General features: G+C 43.0%; 2 protein-coding genes across 5 annotated transcripts in view; both read right to left on the bottom strand.

The window, feature by feature from the left end:
* Window positions 1-4,285: 4,285 nt before the first annotated feature.
* On the bottom strand, window positions 4,286-15,523 carry GPR75 (G protein-coupled receptor 75). Of its 3 annotated transcripts, none has more exons than XM_045827491.1 (2): window positions 15,432-15,523; window positions 4,286-9,374 (listed from the first exon to the last, which is right to left on the bottom strand). In XM_045827491.1, exon 2 carries the CDS (start codon window positions 9,251-9,253, stop codon window positions 7,631-7,633), a length of 1,623 nt encoding a protein of 540 aa, XP_045683447.1. In that variant the 5' UTR covers window positions 9,254-9,374; window positions 15,432-15,523; the 3' UTR covers window positions 4,286-7,630. The 3 variants fall into 3 exon arrangements, with proteins under 3 accessions (XP_045683447.1, XP_045683446.1, XP_045683448.1); XM_045827490.1 differs by lacking the exon at window positions 15,432-15,523 and adding an exon at window positions 13,791-13,929; XM_045827492.1 differs by lacking the exon at window positions 15,432-15,523 and adding an exon at window positions 13,791-13,844 and having other exon boundaries at window positions 4,286-9,352.
* Window positions 15,524-17,151: 1,628 nt separating this feature from the next.
* Window positions 17,152-22,708, bottom strand: part of PSME4 (proteasome activator subunit 4) — a 93,783-nt gene continuing 88,226 nt past the window's right edge. For both annotated transcript variants that reach the window (XM_045827534.1, XM_045827535.1), the window contains exons 45-47: window positions 20,653-20,786; window positions 19,385-19,523; window positions 17,152-18,629 (exon numbers count right to left, since the gene is read on the bottom strand). In XM_045827534.1, coding sequence (XP_045683490.1) covers window positions 19,389-19,523; window positions 20,653-20,786 — 269 coding nt within the window. In that variant the 3' untranslated portion in view covers window positions 17,152-18,629; window positions 19,385-19,388. The remainder of the gene's footprint in view (window positions 18,630-19,384; window positions 19,524-20,652; window positions 20,787-22,708) is intronic.

Genomic DNA, 22,708 nt, shown 5'->3' with positions numbered 1-22,708 from the left:
GACTGCAGACTGGTACAACCACTATGGAAAGCAGTATGGAACTTCCTGAGAAAACTAAAAATGGATCTGCCTTTTGACCCTCCAATTCCACTGCTGGGACTCTATCCTAAGAATACTAAAACACCAATTCAAAAGAACCTATGCATCCCAATGTTCATAGCAGCACAATTTACAATAGCTAGATGCTGGAAGCAACCAAGATGCCCATCAGTAAATGAATGGATCAAAAAACTATGGTACATTTACACAATGGAATTCTATGCAGCAGAAAGAAAGAAGGAGCTCCTACCCTATGCAACAGCGTGGATGGAGCTGGAAAACATTATGCTAAGCTGAAACAAGCCAGGGAGTGAAAGACAAATACCATATGATCTCACCTTTAACAGGAACCTAAATAACAAAACAAAGAAACAAACAAAATGTAACCAAAGACACTGAAATAGAGGACAGGCTGACAGTGACCACAGGGGAGAGTGGAGGGAATTTAAGGGGACAGTGGGAAGGGTTCACAGGAACAAACTTAAGGGACACATGGTCATAAACTAAGGGGAGTGTGGTAATGGGAAGCAAGTGGGGAAGGGTGGGAGGGGGGAATGGATTGGGAGTAAAAAGGAGAAAACTGTATTTGAACAATGATTAAAAATAAATAAATAAATAAAATGTTATCTAAAAAAAAATTAAGAAATGCACATATTAGCCTCAACCTACGCAGGGTCAGGATCACCGATGTCACTGTCTTCTTCCTCCACAGCGTGTCCCACCTGAAGGTCAGCCTCGGCAATAACACCCCTGGCACTGTCGTCTCCTATGACAACAAAGCCTTCTCCTGGGACACCCCTTGAAGGACCTGTCTGAGGCTCTGCCTAAGGAGTCATGTTTGCAGAAACATGTTCACGATGGTTTGCTTGGCTTGTTTCTTATTTGCATTCTAGATTTGCTTATAAGCAGATAATGCACCATGAACACTTTATTAACTCTATTAATGAAAATCTTTTGCTTCCGGGGTCCATGTTTTCAAACTTTTCAAGGAATTTGTTGAGTTCTGCAAAAGCTTCTGCTAAACCCTTCTCTGTGAATTTTCGGTGGTGGGGGGCAGTTCTTTCTCTTCTGAAGTTTCCTTTTCTCTTGCCTTGTCTTCAGCTTGGTGCTCCTGTTCCAGTCCCAACGACTCCTCATTAGTCAATTCCTCAGGACCATGTCTGGGAGCCCCTCAGTGCCCTCCTTATCCACACCCAGGTTAAAGTAGCTCATCTTGTTTGCTATCTCAACCACAACCTTGTTGATTTTTGCAAACTCCTCATCCTTGGCAAATTCTTTGAGGCTGTTGGACCAACTCTGGAGAGTCTTCTCCCAGCTGCCATTCACACACTCCTTGGTGACACTGCTCCAAACTCAAGCACGGTTCTTGATGCAAATGTTGTAATTGTTCCAGGATTGCATCAGTCTCTTCCTCAGTTGCAGCAATAGCCTGGACAAATGTCCTCCTTAGATAGCACGTCTTAAAACATACTGTAACTCTCTTTTATTTAAAAATATTTATTTATTTATTTATTTATTTATTTATTTATTATTGTATTTATTTATTTTTGGAGAAGGGAAGGGAGAAAGAGGGAGAGAAATATCGATGTGCCAGAGAAAGATCTATGGGTTGCCTCTCGCACACCCCCAATCAGGGATCTGACCCAGGCATGGCCCTGACTGGGAATCAAACTGGCGATCCTTCCATTTGCAGGATGACACCCAACCCACTGAGCCCACCAGTCAGGGCTAAAAAGCCGCTCTTGATCCATTGGCTGGATCAAAGAGGTGGTGTTTGAAGAAAGAAACATCACTTTGATTTTGGGATGAAACACACCAATAAAAGGAGGATATCTGGGAGCATTATCAACAATAAGCAAAATCTTGTAAGATATGTTATTCTTCAAACAGTACTTCTCCATTTCACTGGCACAGCAATTCAGAGAGCATCTTGGAAGAGGAGCTGGGTCATCCAAGACTTCTTATTGCCCCTGTAATGCACTGGCAGTGTGTGCTTCCTGATGTGCTTGAAGGCGTGGGGTTCTCACTGTGCCGGATCACAGAGGGAGTCCATTGGTAGCCTGCAATGCTGCTCTCAAGCAAGACTCTCATCCTGTCCTTAAAAGCCTTCAACTGGCATTGATGTGGCTGTCTTTTCAGGCTGCAGTTTCGAGAATAGAGAGACTTCATCCACACTGAATATTTGCTCTTGCAAGTAATTTTCTTCCACAATCGGCTTATCTAGGAATTTCCAACACTCTTCTTCAGCTGCCTTCCCATCAGCACTTGCATCCTCACCACTCATTTCCACATTATGTAATGAGTAACAATCCTTGATTCATTTACAGCACACAGAGCTAGCAGTAAGTTCAACACCATAGTTGCATCTAGCCTAGTCTCTGAAGATGACAAACTTTTGTTTTGGCCAGGATTGCCATGGTGCTGAGAGGGACACACTTCTGTGTCTGGCCTTCACTCCAGGTCATTAGAAGCTCCTCTCTGTCTGAGAGAGGCCTTCCCAAATTTTTTTAGTCTACTCACCCCCAATGAAGCATATCCTTCCACGGTTTCTGTCCCTTTGTTCTTATCCTTCAGGTTGTAGCTATGGTGGAATGGGACATGGCTTCCTGGCAAGCTCATTTGCCACCTTAATCACTTTTAATTTTGGTTGTAGCTCAATCACCCAACATGGCCTCTTACTAGCAACATTAGCAGTGGATTTTGTACACTTAGGGGCCATGATGAACAAAATAACCTGAGATTAAATCCAGCACAAGAGAAAATGATGCAATCAAAATTCACAGTAAACACAAGATGAGACTGTGGCCAGTGTAACACAGCACAGTTTTATGACAAACTTTTTTCATAAGTAGAAAGAGTACACTCTAATATAACAATAACAAGTATAGTAAATATGTAAATCAGTAAATACATAAATCAGTTTATTATCGAGTAGTATGTACTGTACATACTGTGTATGCTATATTTTTCTATGACTGGCAGTGCAGGTTTGTTCACACAGCATCACCACAAACACGTAAGTAATGGGGTGCACTATGACCTTATAATGGTTACATCACTAGGAAGTTTTCAGCTCCATTATGATTTGATGGGCCCACCATTGTGTATGTGGTCTGTCTTTGACCAAAATGTCATTATACAGTGCACGACTGTACAACAGAGAAACAAAGACATGGGGTGAAAATCCAAGGTGAGTGTAGAGAAAATGGGACAGAAGCAATACTTGAAAAGATAATTGTCCAGAACAGATGAAAGACACGAGGACATAGGCTCAAGGAGTCCAACAAATCCTCACATACATAAAAAGAAACATATATTAAAACTGCAGAACACCAAAGATACAGACAACAATAAAAGCAGCCAGGCTGGAGGGAAGAAGGCATGTTTCTGTTTAAATGAGAGAAGTTGCATTGTTTCAAGTGGGAGAATGCCTGAAGGAGTGAATACAAATGTTGGGGACCAAAAAGGTGGCCCACTGTGGACAGAGATTACAACTCAGCATCTGTTCTGAACCTCCTTTTAGTATACCCTTTTAGTGTAACTAGTTTCCAGATTTGCAGGAAGGTGGGGTTATAAATGCAAACTGGGTTCCACCAACTCCATGCACCCTGCCCAACTTTTCCCACAGCAGTGCTTTGGTTCAGCCACTTGCTTTGGAGATGTCAGGAGGGTTAGCTGTGGAGGTGGCGGTAGTGGTGACAGGTTCCTGACCTCTGGATAACTACTTCAACAGGGTGCCCTTGAAGTCAGAGTCCAGGGAGGCTGAGTGGCTTCTTCCCTTCCTAGTTGTAGCAGAAGTGGGAGCTCTCCTGGCAGTGTGTTATTGTGCCGTCTTTCCTGGAAACGTGTCGTAGAGCCCTGAACTTTTAATGAGTTAGTAGACATCTAATTTCCTATAGTAAACCCCTTTCTGCTTCAATTTATATTTTCTCATTCTCCAAACCAAACTCTGATTGATAAGCTACAAATTCTAAAACTCTATATTTTTCCAGGTTTTAATCTTGTTTTAAAGAGGTTTTTGAAATGTTTACTCAGGACTTTTCCTACTGGTTGAGAAACTTAGTTTAATAAATAATTAACCTTTGGATTCATTCACTCATTCATTCATTCATTTATTTTAAGAGAGAGGGAAAGGGAGAGAGAAAGAAAAGGAGAGAAACACTGATGTGTGGTTGCCTCTTGCATGGCCCCAACTAGAGACCTGGCCCACAACCCAGGCATGCCTTGACTGGGAATTGAACTGGTGACCCTTGGGTTCAGAGGCCGGCACTGAATCCACTGAGCCATACCAGCCAGGGCTGGAGTTATTCTTAGTCTCAGCATTTATGTATGCTACAAAATGTCAAATTATTTCATCTCTTAAGGAAAATAACTGTCTCTGAGCTTCAATATATTATTTCTTGTGCAATAATGATCACTGTTATTCTCTGTTTTCAAATGATTGGACAGAAAAGTCATAATATAACCGTCTGATTGATATTCAGAAATGTTAGAATTTTCAATATTTTTATTTTCCAAACATTATTTTAAAAGAACATTAAAAGCATGAGAAATACAAATCTGGCCTAATGGTTAACATCAGAACAATTATAAAATGCCTGAAATACACACATGATTTGCATCACAGTAAAGCATGAAGAGAACTGGTTAATATACCCTGACAATTAGTCATATTCCACTGAATTCTCATTGCTTTCAGTTCTCATTTTAGCCCTTATGAAGAGAGAAGTTGTGTCTGTAGATCTGTGTCTGCAGATGCAGATGTGGAGGAGGGCTAAGAACCTAGCCCACGTGTACTTCATGCAAATTAAATCAACAATTCATTGATGAGCACAAAGAGGTCTCCTAGGCACATGCTTAGTTTTCTTTACACTACAATCTGTACCTCCCCAAAATGAGTCATCTCAAAGGTCACATAAGAAAACTGTCATCTTTAATTTTATAAGTAGAAATTATTATTTTGAATCTTCTATTGAGTCACATTTGAAATGCCTGGCCAAAAAAGGAATACTACCTTTAAAAGTGTGAAATATCTTCTTAATATTAATTATGAAGCTGTCTGGCTTATTGGAATAAATACTAGGCTCTGATTTTGACAAAGTCTGATTTCTAAATTGCCACAATTCTTCAAATGCTCTTGGGAGAAGATACTAAATATCATACTTCTTTGTTAAAAAAAAAAGATAATATACTAACCTATCTCATGAGAGCATTAATAAAACAGTGTTATAGTAAAAATAAAAGCACAATGGAAACAGGTCATAGTGACTTCCAAAAATAGCACTCAATTACAAAAAAAAAAAAGAGTGGATATTTTCTCTTTTATTGTAAAATTGAATAGCAAAAATAAAGGAAGAAGGGAAAGACAGGAAGGAGGGAGCCCTAAAAGGTGAATTAAAAAAAAAATCAAACCCACATCTCATACCAGTCTCAGAAACAGAAGTGCCTGGCTGGCACCGAAAGGTAAGAGCCGTGCAAGGAGGCTGAGCGGAGCTCCAGCCCAGCATCTCCTGAGCCTCTGTGCTTGGGAACAGCCCGGGAGGGGGTGCTGTGAATTGATGATCTTTCATCCGCAGGAATAAAATGCCTTCCAGTCTGCAATGACGGTTCTTGAATACAACAGTTTATAAAGATAGATTTTGTTTCTTGATGTTCATCTTGTGTCTAGCAGTTATTGTTCCAAAACTGTAACAAGTTCAAATGCTAACTGTAGGATGAAAATATTTTTACATAAAAATATGAATTTACAGTTGTTATGCTAGAAATCACAGAGTACTGTATATAATAAAATTAGTTTTAGGTGTAGAAATACTTAATCCATTTTTCCTTATTGCCCATCTCCAGTTTAAGATTGATGGGAGGGAACTAACACAATTCGTTTAAAAATAGATCTTAAGAATTTTTCCACCACAATAGATAAGACAAAAAATATTTCTGAATAGTTACTTGGAAACTTTTTGTCAGGTTGTTAACAATCCATTCTCACACAGAAGGAAAGTATAAATCAAAACATTCCCATTCTCATCCATATCCCTTCTTGGGAAATAACAAAGATCATCCAACATGCAGCAGTCGAGGCTGCTTTCCACATAACAGCACCCGGCTGAGGTGGACCCTTGCAGCACCGCCTCCCCTCAGAACAGCACACCTCTCCCATGGGTGCAGTCTCCTTCACTAGGATTCCTGGGTAAGACCATTCAAAATAGAATAATTCACGCTTACCACGGAAAAACATCTTTTTCTTTTTTTCTTTTCTTCCAGAGCTTTGAGGGAATTTATTGAGAGCAGCTTTTATGTATCGCGTGGGTGCTAAGCTTTCCTCCCTCACCGGTGGGTCACAGCTGCTGGTCACTTTATTGCCACTACTTGGCAGGCCAGACCGCAAGGACGACAGCCTCGAGTAGCAGTAAAATCACCATTCTCATCCCGCAAGGTGCTGACTTTCTGTCCACCAAGTTCCACACCTGGTATCAGTGCAAAGCTTCTCGCCTATTGTCTCCACCAGGTTGGCAAGGTCATCAATCATCTCATTTGGTTCAACCAGCTCATTCCCAATCTCTCGCCCCATTTGCTTCTGGCGACTGATGACAGAAGAAAGGGCATCAGGGCCTGCGTCCTGTCCTTGGATGATTTTTCTGCTGCCATTGCCGGGTTTCGTCAAAACCCAAGCCTCTGGTCTCCTCCAGCTCCTGAAAGAGCCAAGGGTTTGGGACGCCTTGCTTGGCCCCTCCCATCATCAGGCCGGACCCTGGTTGTATTTCCACCATTTCTTTCTTACTGGTTTCATTGTTGAATTTTCTCAGCAACCTCTTGTGTGATTTGGCAAGTAGAATCGTATGTGGAGAACCAGGGCCTCGGAGCCATGGTGCAGTCTCCTCCCGCTTCTCCACATCTTTCTTTTTAAAAGAACTATATAGCTACTCCACTGACACAGAAAAATGTCTATAGTAACAAATAATAAAAATCATAATACTATATTCTTGGTGGACTGCCTTATGAAAGTGCCTAATACCTGTGTATTTTTGGTAAAGATCATTACAGATATTATATTTCTGATTTTCTGCTTTAACAATATATTATTTATTCAAATAAGTCTGCTACCAAAAAAAGTATATTTTCCCCATCTCAATACTTCAAAGAATCAAAGTTCATAATTCAATTAATAAAAATAACATCTCAGCAAAGATCATACCTTTACATTCTTTAAACTACCCAGCTCATATGTACTTCAAAGGACTATAACACTCAGTCAGACGATCACCATCAGTTCACCTTCCACTTTAACACAGTAGCATGAGTCATCCCTTTAAACAGATGCAGAGTATCTATTTGAAAGTTTAGTATAAAAGTTTGGAACACAGGTCAGGGTAAAAATCTAAATAATAAACTTTTACATTAAATCTTTAAATGTCAAGAAAGCACAGAGCAAACCAATAGATGCTAGTACTTCAGACCAAAGAAAATCATCACTGCCAACCGTTTAGTTGAATCTTTGTTTTGTTCCACTACTGGCCTCACAAAGTGAAAAAAAAAATCAATTAGTATCAGAAACAAAAAAAAGTTTACACAAGATCCTCTGGTCTCTGTGACTCTAAACGGAGGGGACCGGAATCTGCCTGGCCGAAGTGCTATCATATTCTTGCATTAAGTCATTGGTGGTGTGATAATGCATGGCAATATATGAGCTGGCAAACCCAAAGGAGTTTAGTGGCTGTGAGCGACACGGGACGCTCTCTTCCTGGGACGGGCTGCTGTTGTAGACACTGTAGTACGGCTCAATCCGAGTGTTGACCGGCGTTGAGCTGCTCTGACCGTAGTGTTGCTGTCCAGCCGAGAGTTTGGGACTGACCATACTTTCCTTCGACTGACTTGGACCACAAGCCTGGTCCACAAATTTCTTCTGGGGCTTTGGAGACAACATGTAGGCAGAGTTTGTTTCATGATGGGAGGATTTGTTTCTGTTGACTTCGAGGTTCCCTTTGCCCATGGCTCGAAGACGAGTCTTCTGTTTGCAGCAGAAAAAACCCAGGCCTACATACTGGAGGCACCAGAGCACTTTCCTTCTCAGCCCTGCACTGTTCCGAGAATATATAAAAGGGTTTAATCCTGATTTGAAAAATATAAGGGTAAATCCCAACAGTTCAAACTGGTACAGGACAAAGCTCCCACTTCTGGACAGAACCACCTGCACCAAGGAAATCCCCAGTGGAAGGCAGCACACCAGGACAGACAGCACGATGATCACGCAGGTGACCACCGCTTTGGAATCCTTAGCCGTGGAGAGATTGACAGCTGAGACCAGCTGGAGTCGGCTGGCTGCAGGGGTTGGCAGCAGGTTAGGGCTCTTGGTGTATCCATGGGTCTGCATGTGCTGCAGTTTGTTGTAGTTCTGGTTCCTGTAGAGGGCCGGCATGGTACAGTGGGTGGGATCTCCACCTCCCTTCACAGATGCCCCCACGAAAGGCTGTGGCCTGGAAGCATCAACTGTGATTACAGGGGGGCACTTTCTGACTTGGGCATTTTTCCACAGGGTCTGAGCAATCATGATGTACGAGACAGACACCACGGCAACGCAAAAGGTGAAGTCGACCACGTAGAGAGACAGAACGGCTTTCCCTTCTCCAGCAATCAGACTGGACATGGGAAGGCAGAGGTGGGACTTGCTGGTTTTCAGGGTGGCCAAGGTGGCGAGGGTGAAACTGGTGGCCCAGAGAAGCACCGTGAGGAGCAAAGTGCAGGGAAAGGAGGCCAAGTGGTTCGGCTGCTTCCCCAGCACCATGCGGAGCCGGTGCAGGGCGATCACTGCCACTGTCTTCAGGGACATGAGGATGAAGCCAGAACTGGTGAGGTGGAAGGTGAAGCAGAAAGCATCCGGGATGCTCCCGACTGAGCTGAAGAATAACACAAAGGTGAACATGGGGGCCGTCACTCCACAGATGAAGAGGTCGCAGAAGGACAGGTTCAGGATCATGAAATCAAAGTTGGTTCTGAATTTCCTGAAGGCTGGATCAAAGAAGGACAAGAAGACAATGAAGTTGCCATAAGAGCCCAAGCAGAAGATGACTGCGAGTAGAAAAGTACAGGTTACCAAAGTGGCCGTGTGGGTGAGATCCTGGGGGTCCGCCTGGAGAGCCGTATGGTTCCCCCCGGCGAAGTGAGGCTCGGGGAGCAAGGTGGTGTTGGGAGCATCCTGGAGGTGGTCTGTTGAGTTCATCTTCAGAGAGAAAGGTCTCTTCCTTCTGCAGGAAGGGAGTCAGGGCCTCAGACTCACAGGTGAGTGAAATATGACAAAAGAGACCCGAGGCAGAAAGGCCTGCACACAAAAAAGGCAAATCCTGAAACAGAAAGTAGAGTGACCTCATGACCTTTGAGAAAAGCACGAGTTTGTCAGCTCTGACCCAGTGCACAGAAAGCCCAACGTAGAAAAGACACACACACCTCCAAATACAATTATCCAGCTAATTTGAGATTTTAGGACACTGTGGTTTTCGAACTAGTTTTAAGCTTCACCTAGAGAGCAGATAAAAAAGCAGATTCCTGGGTCTCACCCACTGAGATTCTGATTAAAGGGTGTTCAGATGTTACTTTTACTTTTTAAATGATTTTTAAAAAGATTTAATTTTATTTTTAGAGAGAGAGGAAGGGAGGGAGAAAGGGGGGGAGAGAGACATCGATGTGAGAGAGAAACATCATTCAGTTGCCTCTCATAAGCACCGGGACTGAAACTGCAGCCCAGCCGTGTGCGCTGACAGGGAATTGGACCAGCGATGTGGGACAGTGCCCGACCAACTTGGCCACATCAGTCAGGGCCAGCGGTTACTTTTAGAAACACTCTGGTGTCAGACACTGGAGACACAAGACCAAAACCTGCTGGACAAAGAGAGGACAATCTAGTTGGAGATCAACCTAACTGGGTAATTACAGCCTAATGTGGTAAATAGAGGATAGCAGAGCGCTATGGAAGGAAGAGAAGAGGAACCTGATCCAAGCCAGGGCAGAGGCCAAGAGGCTGACGGGATTCCCGATGAAGAGGAGCTGAGGGGAGGGGGTGGGGGCGTGAGGGCAGGGGACAGGTCTCTGTAGCAGGATTGGAGTGAAAAACAGCATGTGCTGGAAATATGAGCAGAGGATATTGTTGAAGTATACTGTGGCCCTTTGCATAACTCACTAACATATCCTATTTCTTTTCCAAAGAAGAACCATTTAATTGCCTTTATTTACAATTTCTCTTCCCTGTTTGTGATTTCTTGGCTAACTCCATACACTCCTTTGGGAAAAAAACTTTGTGTAGGACCATATTTGAGGGGAAAAAATGAAAGTAACGAAGAGTATCAGAATTATATTTGAGATTTACAAGGTGCAAAGCACCACTTTGTAAACTTTAAACTGCCCTATAAATGTGAGTTACCATTATTCCAACAAGAGCATCCTCACGATGAAGCAGGAGGCGAGCACCCACTCACACATTCATTCATGCCATTTACACTGACCATGCGCACACCACATGTCAGCTTTGTGCCAGGTGCTGTGGGTAAAAAAGATGAGTAAGACACAGCCTCTGCTCTACAGAAAGGACTTGTTTTTCTTCTTGCTCCTTTATTTTTGTAACTTTTCTCCCCCCTATTTTGCAATGAGATTTAAAGTACATTCACACAAATCTTCTGTTATTCCAAAGCCAAAAGCCCTGAGTGGCTTGGTGCCCACCCTGTTCCCAAAGATGCTTCCAAGTGAGACAGCCGAACTTGTTCCTTGGAGCCTGGTGTAGTGCGCTTGACAACCAAAAGGTATTTGCTTTAATCCAGCATTTTAGGAATAACCAGTAGCACTGGGGAGGTCCAGGGTTGATGTTCAGAATATTTAACCGCCAGCTCTGCCAGAGGTTAACCCTTTGGGTGCTGGATCATGGGATGCAGAGGAAGGGGTTAGGTCAGTGAGGGATTACTGGGGGCTCCAAGAAGCAGCTACGGACCACCCAATGTACAGAAGCCTCTCAGCCTTCCATAACGGGCATGGCTGTGCCAGTGAGTATCAGACAAAACTGCTGTCCTGGGGAGACCCACGTAACTGACTAGTGTCCTTCACGAAGGGAGAAGACAACGTCTTCTGAGTTCACGATGGTCGGCTGGGGCGGGTCATGGCAGCAGATGAATGTCCCCCCTGGGAAGTGAGACCAACTGTTCTGTCCTTTCCCCACAAAGGTTCACTGAGAGAGAAGAATACAACTTCTGACCTTTTGTTTCTTAATGATTTGAAATTTAAAAATAATAATGGGTAGCTTATTATTGTTTTCACTTAAGATTGTGGTCTGTTTCTGAACACTTTTTGATGCTCATGTGGTGCAAAAGATACCCTTTTACTATTTTTTTTATTGTTAATTAGAGGATTCGGATTAACTGATGAAAACAGAAGTGGAAGAGAAAACCCAATGTGAGGAGACAGGAAGGGCAGAGGTGAGACTAATGTTTATAACAAACTCTCCTCCCCAACCCCCCCACCCCAACCCCAAGGGTTTCCTCTTTGGAAGTAGAGAGATGAGCAGGGGTGAAGAGGGAAGCTGGAATTTAGTTTGTGGGAAATTAGAAGGATAAAGAGTCCGAAATTAGGATGCTAAGAGAAACACTAAGTGGACAATACTGAAGAAGTAGGGGGTGGGGAGGAAAGTTATGAAGATGCCCAGCTAGGACATGTTTGGAATTGGAGTTGTCAAAAGGAAAATGAAATGACAAACCAGTATTGACAAACCAAGTCAAAGGTAAGAGGCAGGAGGAAAGAAGATTTGGAGCAGATGAGGAGCAAACTGCACTTTCTGTACAGTTATAATTTTTTCATAAACCGAACATTTCTTCAATAGATGACAAACTAATGGAGACTTCCAGGTCAGGAATGCAATGACCAGTATCATTACTAGTGTGCGAACTTCACTGAGTGCTCATGACGTGCCGCCCACTCTTCTCAGTGCTGGAGTACTGAATCCTCACAACTCCAAGACAGTTACTATAACTTATCTCCACTTTATGGATAAGGAAACTGAGTCAGAGGAACAGCACCCAACTTAAAGTGCTAGAGCATGAATTTGAACTAGGCGGTTACTCTCTAAAACCCACACTTCACCAGGCTAAACAGAACAGTGAAGAGATCAAGGGAAGGATCCCAGATCAGAAGATTGTTACAGCGGGAATAATTTATTGGGTGCTTATTAATTGCCAGGCACTTATACTAGAAGCTTTCCATAAATTATCAAACTTTATTTCATTCTCAATATAATCCTATAATCAAGTAGGTATTGCAATCTCTTCTCAGGTCAAAGTTCTTGGAACCCAAAGTTTGAATACACACACAGATATGTACTTCAGTATACGTTTTTGTCAAAGTAGATAATTATGGTTCTGGTATAAAGTAATGATAAACCACTCCTATTGGGTAATTTGGGAAAAAGTTAGGAATCAGAGGCTGAAGAGAAACAGGAGGGAAAGCAGAAGACAGAATAGAAGTAAAGGTTTCGGCAGAGAAGGTTGAGGAGAAATAAAGGAAATGGAGGGTAAGTAAACCTAGGTCCTAGTACTAACTAACTTTGGGACTGTAAGAAAGAGGAGGCTGAGAACACAATTTGGAACAAAGTTGTCAAGACAGAACTACAAAACTCATTGATGTGAGGAGGGGGTAAGTGAATAGCTATTTGCTATGATTAAATATTAAATAAAGGTTGCTAACGTTTTTTTCAACACCACCATACAAGCTACTCTTTATCTCTGGGACCATAAATAGGTCCTGGAGAACAATGTGATTAAAATCATAAACCCAGAAAAATTTTAAGTTGGAACACCTGTCTTATGCAGGCATATTAGCTACAACATGGATGGAATTCATAACACGTGCATCTTGTTACAACTGAAGAGGGATCCTAAAATAACTAGTAAACAAGGAATTGTAAATAAAAATGTATTGTACTGTGACAGTGATTTCGCCTTAAGATGTGTGAAGAGTCTGGTAATTTAGTGTGCTGTCTTAATATTTTAGTACATTAATACATTTTATATGAGCTTTCCCAAGTCAACTCAGGACCTAGACGCATTTTCTTTTCTCATAATGCCTTTCGTTTCTCAAGGACGGGCATTTTCAAAGTCTAGCCCTCACCCATTGTATTATTATTCCCATTGTATTTGTATTGATCCAGAAAACCTCAGGGAAGTTAGATGACCTGCCCAAGGTCACTAAGATTCAAGCGAGATTTACCTGATTTCAGAGCCCAAGCTCTTGGTCCCCAGTTGAACTACCTCTAGAATACCCGGAGCAGCGGATGGGGTAGGGTAGGGTCAGTGGCTGAGGGGGGTGGGGAGGCTATGGAGCGCCCTACCACCACCCCAACTCAGTCTAGGTATGCAATGGAGATGGGGTGGGGTGTCGACCCCTGCCAGGGGCTGGCGATGAGTAGGAGCTCCGGGGTGAGTTAGGTAAGTAGGGCCTAGGCCGGGCCAGGAAGCTTGTAGGAGTCGGGGAGAAGGTTGGTGGGATAAGGAGGTCTCGGCCAGGCTGTGGGAGGTGGGGAATGAGTTCCACGGCCACGCGGAGCCTGGGAGAGGGCCGGGCAGGGGCCAGATAGCTGCTCCCCCGAGCTGCGCCAGGACTGCAGGTGCGGGGCGGCGGGGCCTGGACCAGCGCAGTGCACTCTTCACTAACCCGCCGGCTTTCTGGGGCCCCGACCCTCCTCGTCCCTGCGGAGTCGCCTCCTGCAGGGGCCCGCGGCCTCTCACCTGCCGGGTGGCTGCAGTGGCGCCCCTCCTCCTCCTCCATCTCGCAACCCGGACCCCAGTTCTGCGCGCCGCCGGGGATGAGCCAGGGCTCCAGGTACCATCGCCATCGCCGCCTCCGCGCATCCCGGGAGCCGCGACGAGCCGGGGGCGCAGAGGCGCAGTCACGGAGCCGCGGAGGGCGCCGCCCCCTGCGCCGGACACCCAGGCCCGGGGCCCCGCCTGCACTCGCAGGCTCACTGCCTCGCGGGCCCCTAGTGCGTAGGGGCGCCGGCCGCTCCCCGTCCTGCACGGGCGCGCGAGGTTCGCCGTTCGCGAGTCGAGGCTCCCTGATACAGGCTAAGGCTGACACACGGGAAGAAGGGCAGGAGGACAGGGTAGAAAGGAGGGAAGGGTGGGGGCCCACAGGAGGCTGCGACCCACGGGATCTCTACCTCAGAGCCATGGCACCCTCGTTATGGGCGCGTTATGGCCTCTTGTCTGACCGCCGGCCCAGCGGCCTCGCTGGGCTTCCAGGCCCACCAGGGCGCCTCTCTGGGCTCGATACGTTTTCTCCTAAATTGGCATCGTTGTCCACTTTCGTACTTTGAAGTTTCGAATTTGTAAATCAAGCCATAGTAACAATTTAAATCAAACCAACTTTATATAAAAGATTTTGTTCTCCTCTCAGCTAAAAGTATTAACGAATTTACTAAAGGAGCTCAGCAAGGGGAATTACCAGAAGACAAATGCAAAGTAAAAAGAAACTACCCATGCAAATAACCAAACCAGGAAATCGTGGACGTGAATGTGAAAATGTTAAAAATCAGGGAAAGCAGTGGTGGTAGACATGCGGCTGGGCTCATTCTTCGTAAGCAAGAACAGAAACCCAAAACTACCACTCTCTTACTCTTCTAGCGTCCACATGTCCAAAACAACGAACTCATGTAGTGGGTTTCATTTTAGTCTGGGCCATCAAGTAACACTCCTCAGTATGTTGGCTATTTTGAATCATTGGAATCTTACTACTTTTCTAACCTCCGGGGCTGGGGGGGGGGGTAGTCTTTTAAAAATGAGAATGCTATTTGAATGCTCTTGCATTCACCCCTGTGCCAGAAAACCAGAAAATTAATTCCATTCAAGTGAAATACTTAAGTGAGACTATTGCTGTTGAAATCCTATTTTGGCTAAACTGTTTGGTACCAAACACCAAAAAACTTGATTTATACATATCACTTATCTATCCTAGTAGCCCTGTGCTTTCATCAAAACAAAAAGGGATGGATAATTTATGGAGTAGACATTCAGTCCAGGTGACTTATGCTCCCAGAATTGTTGAGAAATGAACTTACTTCTAAAGAAAAATTTCCCATCAATTCCCATGTAACACTCCACTCCCACCCTCTTGCAATGCAGTTCTATTCTAGGCTGTCATTAATGGTCACCTGGGGCCCTAGAAATGCCAGGAAAAGAAGACAGTATTGAGAATGGAAACTCCAAATTATATCCCTCTCCATATGAATTAGCTACTGCATAATTGCCAGCTCATTCCCGGCACTGGATCATGCCAGGAGATTATGACAGGTTAGGGCTGGAATGCAGCAGATTTACACCTGTGGGAGAAATTATCTCATACTGGGGGAAAAAAAAAGAGAAACAACTTACAGGTTGTAAAGGATTCTAGAAATCTTGAAGAGGAAACCAGGAACTACCGAAGTTCCAGAACTGCTTAGCACCATCAGCAAGGCCACCGCTACTTTATGTACCAGACAAGTGTGCCAAACTGGAAAGAACACTGGCTCAGTAGTCAACCCCAAGCAGGGCTGGCTATCGCACACAGAAATATGAATGGGCTGTCAATTTGCAGGGAAAACAGCGTTCTAACACAGTGTCACTGGCAACGCAAGTCGACCGATGTGCACTTGGAGGAAAGCATTACCACAGCCATGTAAGTTTAGATTCTTGACTTAAAAACCCTACTCCTTGGAATATACCGAGATACCTGAAAAAGTTTTAAGGATGAAGGTATGAAAATGTTCATTGCAGTGTAATTTGTAGTAAGGAAAACTGAAAACCACCTTGATATCCAACAATGGGAGAATACTCACAATTATGTTAACAAGAGAAGTGATTGTTGTCCATAAAAATAACTATGAAGACCACGTAGGAAAAGTTAATGTGTTTCAATGCAACAAAATTTCTCACCAGCCATAGTGCTAGTTACCAAAATTGGCCTTCAAACTAAGGGGCTTGGCAATGCCCTTTTGAATAGTTGAAAACAGCTTTCTCAACCTGTTTATAATTGCTTTTGGACACCAAAATGTATTCATTCACATTAATAGGTCAGTGAATTTTCCTCCTGAATTTTGAAACATACTTTGCAAAGTCTTTATTTAAAAGATCCAGTTCAGAAACAAAGATTGGTGTGGCTCTTACCTCAAGGACACAGGCTTTTCTCTCCCCGTCCACTGCTCACTGCCCGCTTTCTGGAAACCTACCTTAGCACTGCTCCTGCTCCGCCCTCCGTTCTTTTCAATGCGACATGCACTTGAGAACTTAGACAACAGTAACCATCCACCCCTGTTCTTTCCCTCCTCCCTTTCATTTGTAAGCCCACCAGTAAAAAGGGAATTAAAGAATTCACAGTTTAATCAGACTGAGGTGTCAAGGTAGTAAGCACTGTTTAAACTGGGTATCAGAATCACATAGGGCACACATGTTGGAAACTCTGATTTGTACCGTTTTGGTCTATTGTGGGCCTTAGTCTTCACCAGTGGCGCTCAATTTTGGCTGCACAAATGAGCATTATGGAGCTTTACAAAGATGTTGTGTTGAGTCCCAGCCAGAGAAACACAGAGGAACACAGTATCTTGTATTTTTTGAAGTTCCACATCAGGAACGTTGCTCAGGCACGGTTTCACGACAGCTTGGAAAAATCTGAAGTGGCTAACACACTGCCCCACTGCTCCAAGTGTGGTCTCAGGAAAAGGCATCAATACCATGAGCTGGGAGTATGAGTTAAATTAACATTTTTGCAAACCCCCCACATGATTTTTATCACATCAATCATCTAGATCAATGCTGTCCAAAAGAACTTTCTGGTGACACTGATAGGCTATTCAGTAGTGTAAACCACTAGCCACGAGGTGGCTAATAAGCACTTCACATGTGTCTACTGAGATTGAGGAAATGAATTCCAATTCAATTTAAATGGAAATAGCCACAAGTAGCTAACAGCTACCATGGCAGACAGGCCCAAGGTACATAGTTCATTTTGGAGAGGGCCATGAATTCATGGATCCAGATCTATGGATGCAAAAGGAATGCACTAGAGTCATTGCCTACAGGACTATTCTCTCCACTTAATGAAGACAAAAGCCAGGTGTTAAAAACAATCCATTTATTGGGTTTTAAACTAGTTAAACAATGAAATAATCAATTTGGCACTACTCTATACAGGAATTACGCCTGTGTATGCTGACACTGTACCAGGACCAGTGCTGTGCTTAGGTCTGCATTGAGTCATTGAGCAAGTAGATACTAAAAATATACTGTAGTGTTCCTTTAAGGAAGACTATACAGAGTGTGTTGCAAGATGACTTTCACCAACTTGCCAATAACTTTAACCTAGAAGATACCTTGCATTCTATAAACTTGTCAAAGGCAAACACGTGACGTTTGCATTCAGCGATGCACACAAAAAAGTTACATAAAAATTCAGACATTCTAACATTAAATGAATTCAAACAAAGCCCCACACCTCAGCTTCTGTAACATGAAAATAATTTAAAAACGCAAAAAGTGGCATTCAATTGGTACAAAAGCCAAAAATCACCATAATAAAGAGCTAATGGGAATCTTTACAAATTAATTACACAATGGTGCCATGTAAAAGGTTGCATTTGTACAAAGTCTGGCTAATGCTATCTCTACAGTTTATACAGTCTTTTACATCTATATAACATTTATTAAACAAGTCAATTAAATACCAAGACTTCTTAGTCTCTCAACGATTCTGCAGGCAAAAAATAAAATAAAATAAAAAAAATTACAGAATCCCCGCAAAAACAGCAGTTTCCCATTAAGTGTAACAGTTTTCAAATAAGAGTCAAACAATATTTGTAAAGAATACAGGTAAAAGTCAACCAGTCAGGGTTTTTGTTGTTGCTAATGTTTATTTTCAAAATCACACATTGTGCACACACACGACAATCAATCAAAAAATTTATTCACCAAACCCCCAGTTTTTCAGCAACTGCTCTTCCACTCAGCACCAAAAACTCCAGCCCGTGGGAAGCATGGTGGACACGGGCCTCACTTCTGTGTCTTGTCGAGCAATCCATCAGGCCCTTAGTTAGGGTCCAGAGTCATCCTCTTTCCCTTCCGTCTCCATGGCTCTCCGGGCTTCAGATTGACGGCCCACAGCCCCACTACCATCTAAACCCAACAGCCATTTGGAAAGAATTCAAAATATTTTGAGATGAATGAAATGACAGGACCCGTATTAACAGATGGGCATTCTCCATTCCAAGTAAACTGTTTCTTAAGGAGTGCCTAGACTCTGTCTGGTCTTCGATGCCATGATTATATTGGGTAATTATTTCTAGTCTGAGACATTGTGGCTTTGTCAGATGCATCAAAGCAAAAAAATGATCAATACTCTGGAAACAGTTCCGGACAAGTTAGGAAACCAAATGGCAGTTGACAACCTGTGGAATGCAGACTCATGAGACCAAACACAGAAACCACCAAAATAATGAGAGCTCAACAAAGGCAGAGTTTTAAAACCTGCAGAGAGCCACCGCAGATGGTACCTGAGGATCTGGAATTTTTGATTGACAAGAGCTTGAAGTGAGGAATAATCTGTATCAGGGAGGAAAAAAAATTCAGTCAGGCAACAGGACATCTAACTCTAAAGGCCCTGTAAGTGAACCTCTCTATTCTTCCTATCCCAGTAGAAAGACTTCTGAGTCCTCCCTTTTCAATACAAAATAGATAATAAATTCTTAAGAACCCAGGTGAAGCCCTGACTGGTGTGGCTCAGTGGATTGAGCATCGGCCTGTGAACCTAAAGGTCTCGGGTTTGATTTCCAGCTCGGGCACATGCCCAGGTTGCGGGCCAGGTCCCCAGTCAGAGGTGGGTGAGAAGCAACCAACTGATCTCTCATACATCGATGTTTCTCTCCCTCTCTTCCACCCTCCTCTACCCTCTCTAAAATAAACAAAATCTTAAATTTTAGGAAAAAAAAAAAAAAAAAAGGAACCCAGATGAAATGTTCTCACTACAACATAGAACCTAGAGTCCTCAGGGCAACCCAAAATGCCAGGCCCCTCACTCAGGAGGCAACTAAGAATAATACTTCTTTTGTCCAATCACTTCCATGCTACTAAGCCTACTTTGTCCAATACCTGAAGCAGAAAAGCAAGGAAAATTTCTCTGGGAACTTACTTCCACTGGCCATAGCAAAAATTATACTAAAAATACTTTATCTAAACAATGACATCTAAGACTATCAGCAGAAAGAAAAAACTTACGAACACCCACTTCTCAGTCATCAAACCAGTGACACTTGCCTGACATGTCAGACTTCTTTAAACTCGGCACCCGGCTGACTTACCCTTCTATGCATAATAGCAAGGTGACACGAGGAGATCGGTGAGAACAAGCAGCTGGTCGTCTGTGAACTGCTGTTTGTGTTCCTGCCAGTTGTCGTGATGTGTCCTTCGGAAATTAGATAAGGTCTTCTTTACAGTCATCTGTAGAGTGGGCAACCCACACACATTTATTTTGATCTCACCGAACACCCAGGGTTATATTTAGGAGACCTACAGCTAAGCCACACACCCTCTAGACTTCGGATCTCACTTCTCACTAAATGCTCCAGAACCAACAGGCCAATCTTACTTCACAAAGCCAACAAGCTCACTTTAGAACCACCTGGACAAGCTACAGAAACTTAAACATTATTAAACCAGTTCCAATATATACCTAATATCTATTTACTAAAGTGAAAAGGACAAAAGCATATGAGTTGTTTAATTTAGGTACATAGGTGCTCACTAAATAATACCACCCTAATTTCCTGTTTCATATTAGCTCCTAATTCGATACTTTGCAGATATAAGGGGGGAACCCCCGAAAAAGAATTATCTTCTGGAGGGAAGGCCCCTTGTAGTACAGGCTTCCCTGCTAGGCGAGTGTCCTAGGAACCCATCACTGTATCAGTGTACTGACTGGTGGCGCTGTAAGAGGCTGCGTTCGGCTTCAGTGAATTTTTTTTGAAGACTCTTTCAACAAGTTTGCCCATTTCATAAGGGGGGGTTTACAAACACATCTGCCTACTGCATACTGAATGTTCAGCAGTTTTGACCAAAAATGGCACAATCCCTGAACCCCACCCTCCCTATTCACCCAATCTCGCCAAGAGACTTTTTTTTTGTTTCACGGATAAAGGAAGCCCTCAAAGGGAAACATTTTGCTGATGTGGAAGAGGTGAAACAATAACAGCAGAAGCACTAAAAGGCATCAAAATCGATGAGTTCAAAAGGTGACTGAGTTTAAATATGTAAGAATACACAATATTTTATAAATAAATTCTGAGTTTTTTGGGACACCCCTTGTATAACATGCTAGTAAAATAGAAGTATAAGATTATACTGACAACACTGACAATGCTTTACTTTCATTGGACTGGGAATGATAGAAGTTTAGTAATTTCCTTGCTACCAAAAGACCTTAAATATACACAGGGCAGAGTCGCTGCAAGACTTTAATAATTACTGATAAGCAGACAGTCCAGAGTGTATCAGAAATGATCAGTATAGTGTGTTACAAAACATCACTGCTAATATGTATGGAAAGAAACTAACAAGGAAGATTTTTTACCTCAATAGGCTGAGGATCATTCAGATGTGCACTCAGATTCATGAGGAGCTGGGGCATCCAGGTAGGAACATCATAAGGACTAGAAAGAACACATGCACCAAGTCCTAGCACCCCAGCATGGCGTTTGACCAACTCTGCAAAGAAAACAGCAATATATGTGCAAATATTTACAGGACTCCATTGCACATGGTACAGTGAAATAAAATTAGTTTCAGATTATGTTAGTTGCATTCAGTGTGTAAATTTCTGCATTTAAAATGAATCTTTAAGCACATCCGAGGTCTGTCTAGTCATGTAATATGAAAGAAAGACATTTATTGAAGAAGATACCAGAAACAGTGTACAAAGGACAAGGATGCCTCAGTCCCCTTCAAAATGGGCACCTTGGGACCTCACAAAGTTCTCCCAATCACCATCAGGTGCCTCATTGTATTTTCCTGAATCTCACTGATGGTCTGAAATCTCTTCCCTTTCAAAGGAGATTTTAGTTTTAGGAAAAAAGTCACAGGATGCCAAGTCTGGGCTGTTGCGGGGCTGAGTTGCCTGGGTGATTCAATGTTTTGCCAAAAAAACTCTGCACGAGACATGATGTATGAGCGGGCAGGTTGTTGTGATGAAGCTGCCAATCACCAGCTGCCCACAGCTACAGCCTTCTGAATCATCTGAATAGTTTCTGCAGAGGAATGTCCAAGCTTACTGCAAAATCTGATGCAGATTCATTCCTCTACTAGCTCAGCCGTTTTGAATATGACTGCCACACAGTACACATGCTCACTCAACGGCATCTACTGCCCCCTACTGACTACTAGGTACAGTGAAGTTGTCATTGTTCATGCATGCACATTCCAGTCCACTCTCCTTGGCTGCCAGGTTACATCAATGTTGTGCAAACTGTTTTAGTTATATTAACAATGGCTGGACTTCTTCTGGGCAGGCCTCGTACATTGAAAACATGAGTTTGAGGCTGAACTAAAGACATCCTATAGCTGTCCATCAATGATAGCCTAATTACATCTAGGTCAGAAATATCATAGATTTGCTAAAACTAACAAAATAATGGCCTTTGTGATTGGTTCATATCATATGCAAAAGTGTAATCCCTGATCTTAAAACAAATTCCAATAAAAACTGGACCCCTCTTTTCTGGATACAACTACCTCTCTATTCATTAGGTAAACAAACTCAAAACAGAACTGCAATGTATCTGTATTCTACAGGGTCTATATTATTTCTTTAGCAATGTAAGTTACATTAAAGTGTTTTCCGATTTTCATTATATTTTAATAAAGATGTGTGTGTTTATGTATTTATAAGTATATTATATGGTATACATGAAACGTGGTGTGGATAAGGAACTGAAGTTAAGAAAAAGGGAATCTGGACTTTTGGCCAAGATGGAGGTGTAGGTATACTTACTTTGCCTCCTCATACAACCAAAAAAAGGAAACAACCAATTTAAAAACAAAAAATAACCAGAACTGACAGAAAATCGAACTACATGGTAGTCCAACAACGAAGGAGTTAAAGAAGAAACATTCACCCAGACCGGTAGGAGGCAACCCCACATTTGTGTGCGGATAACTGGGAAGAACAACTGGGGAGTGAGAAAGACTGCACAACCCAAAACTCCAGCACAGGGAAATAGAAGCCTGAAAACCTCTAACCGGGAAAACCTGTCAAGATTGAGGTGGCAGTGAGAGAAACTCCCGGACTCACAGGAGAGTACACTGGAGAGACCCACAGGGTCCTAGAACATACACAAGCCCACCCACCCAGGAATCAGCACCAGAAGGGCCCAATTTGCTTGTGGGTAGTGGGGGAAGTGACTAATAGCCTAGAAAGCAGCATTGTTCCCTCTTGGACCCTTCCCCCACATACAGCGCCACAACACAGCAATGTGGGTTGCCCCACCATGGGGAATACCTAAGGCTTTGCCCCTTATTATGTAAAAGTTATGTTGAGACAAAACAAAATGGGCCAAATGAAAGAACAGATCAAAGGTCCAAAAATAGAACTAAGTGATAAAGAGATAGCCAACTCATCAGATGCACAGTTC

The sequence above is a fragment of the Phyllostomus hastatus genome, unplaced genomic scaffold (genome assembly GCF_019186645.2).
Source record: "Phyllostomus hastatus isolate PE091 unplaced genomic scaffold, TTU_PhHast_1.1 phas_scaffold_78, whole genome shotgun sequence".
Lineage (NCBI taxonomy): Eukaryota > Metazoa > Chordata > Mammalia > Chiroptera > Phyllostomidae > Phyllostomus > Phyllostomus hastatus.
This window is presented reverse-complemented; position numbering and strand designations above follow the sequence as displayed.

Excerpts from the sequence above, each read along its gene's own strand:
- GPR75 (XM_045827491.1), bottom strand. The coding sequence starts at position 9,253 with ATGAACTCAACAGACCACCTCCAGGATGCTCCCAACACCACCTTGCTC.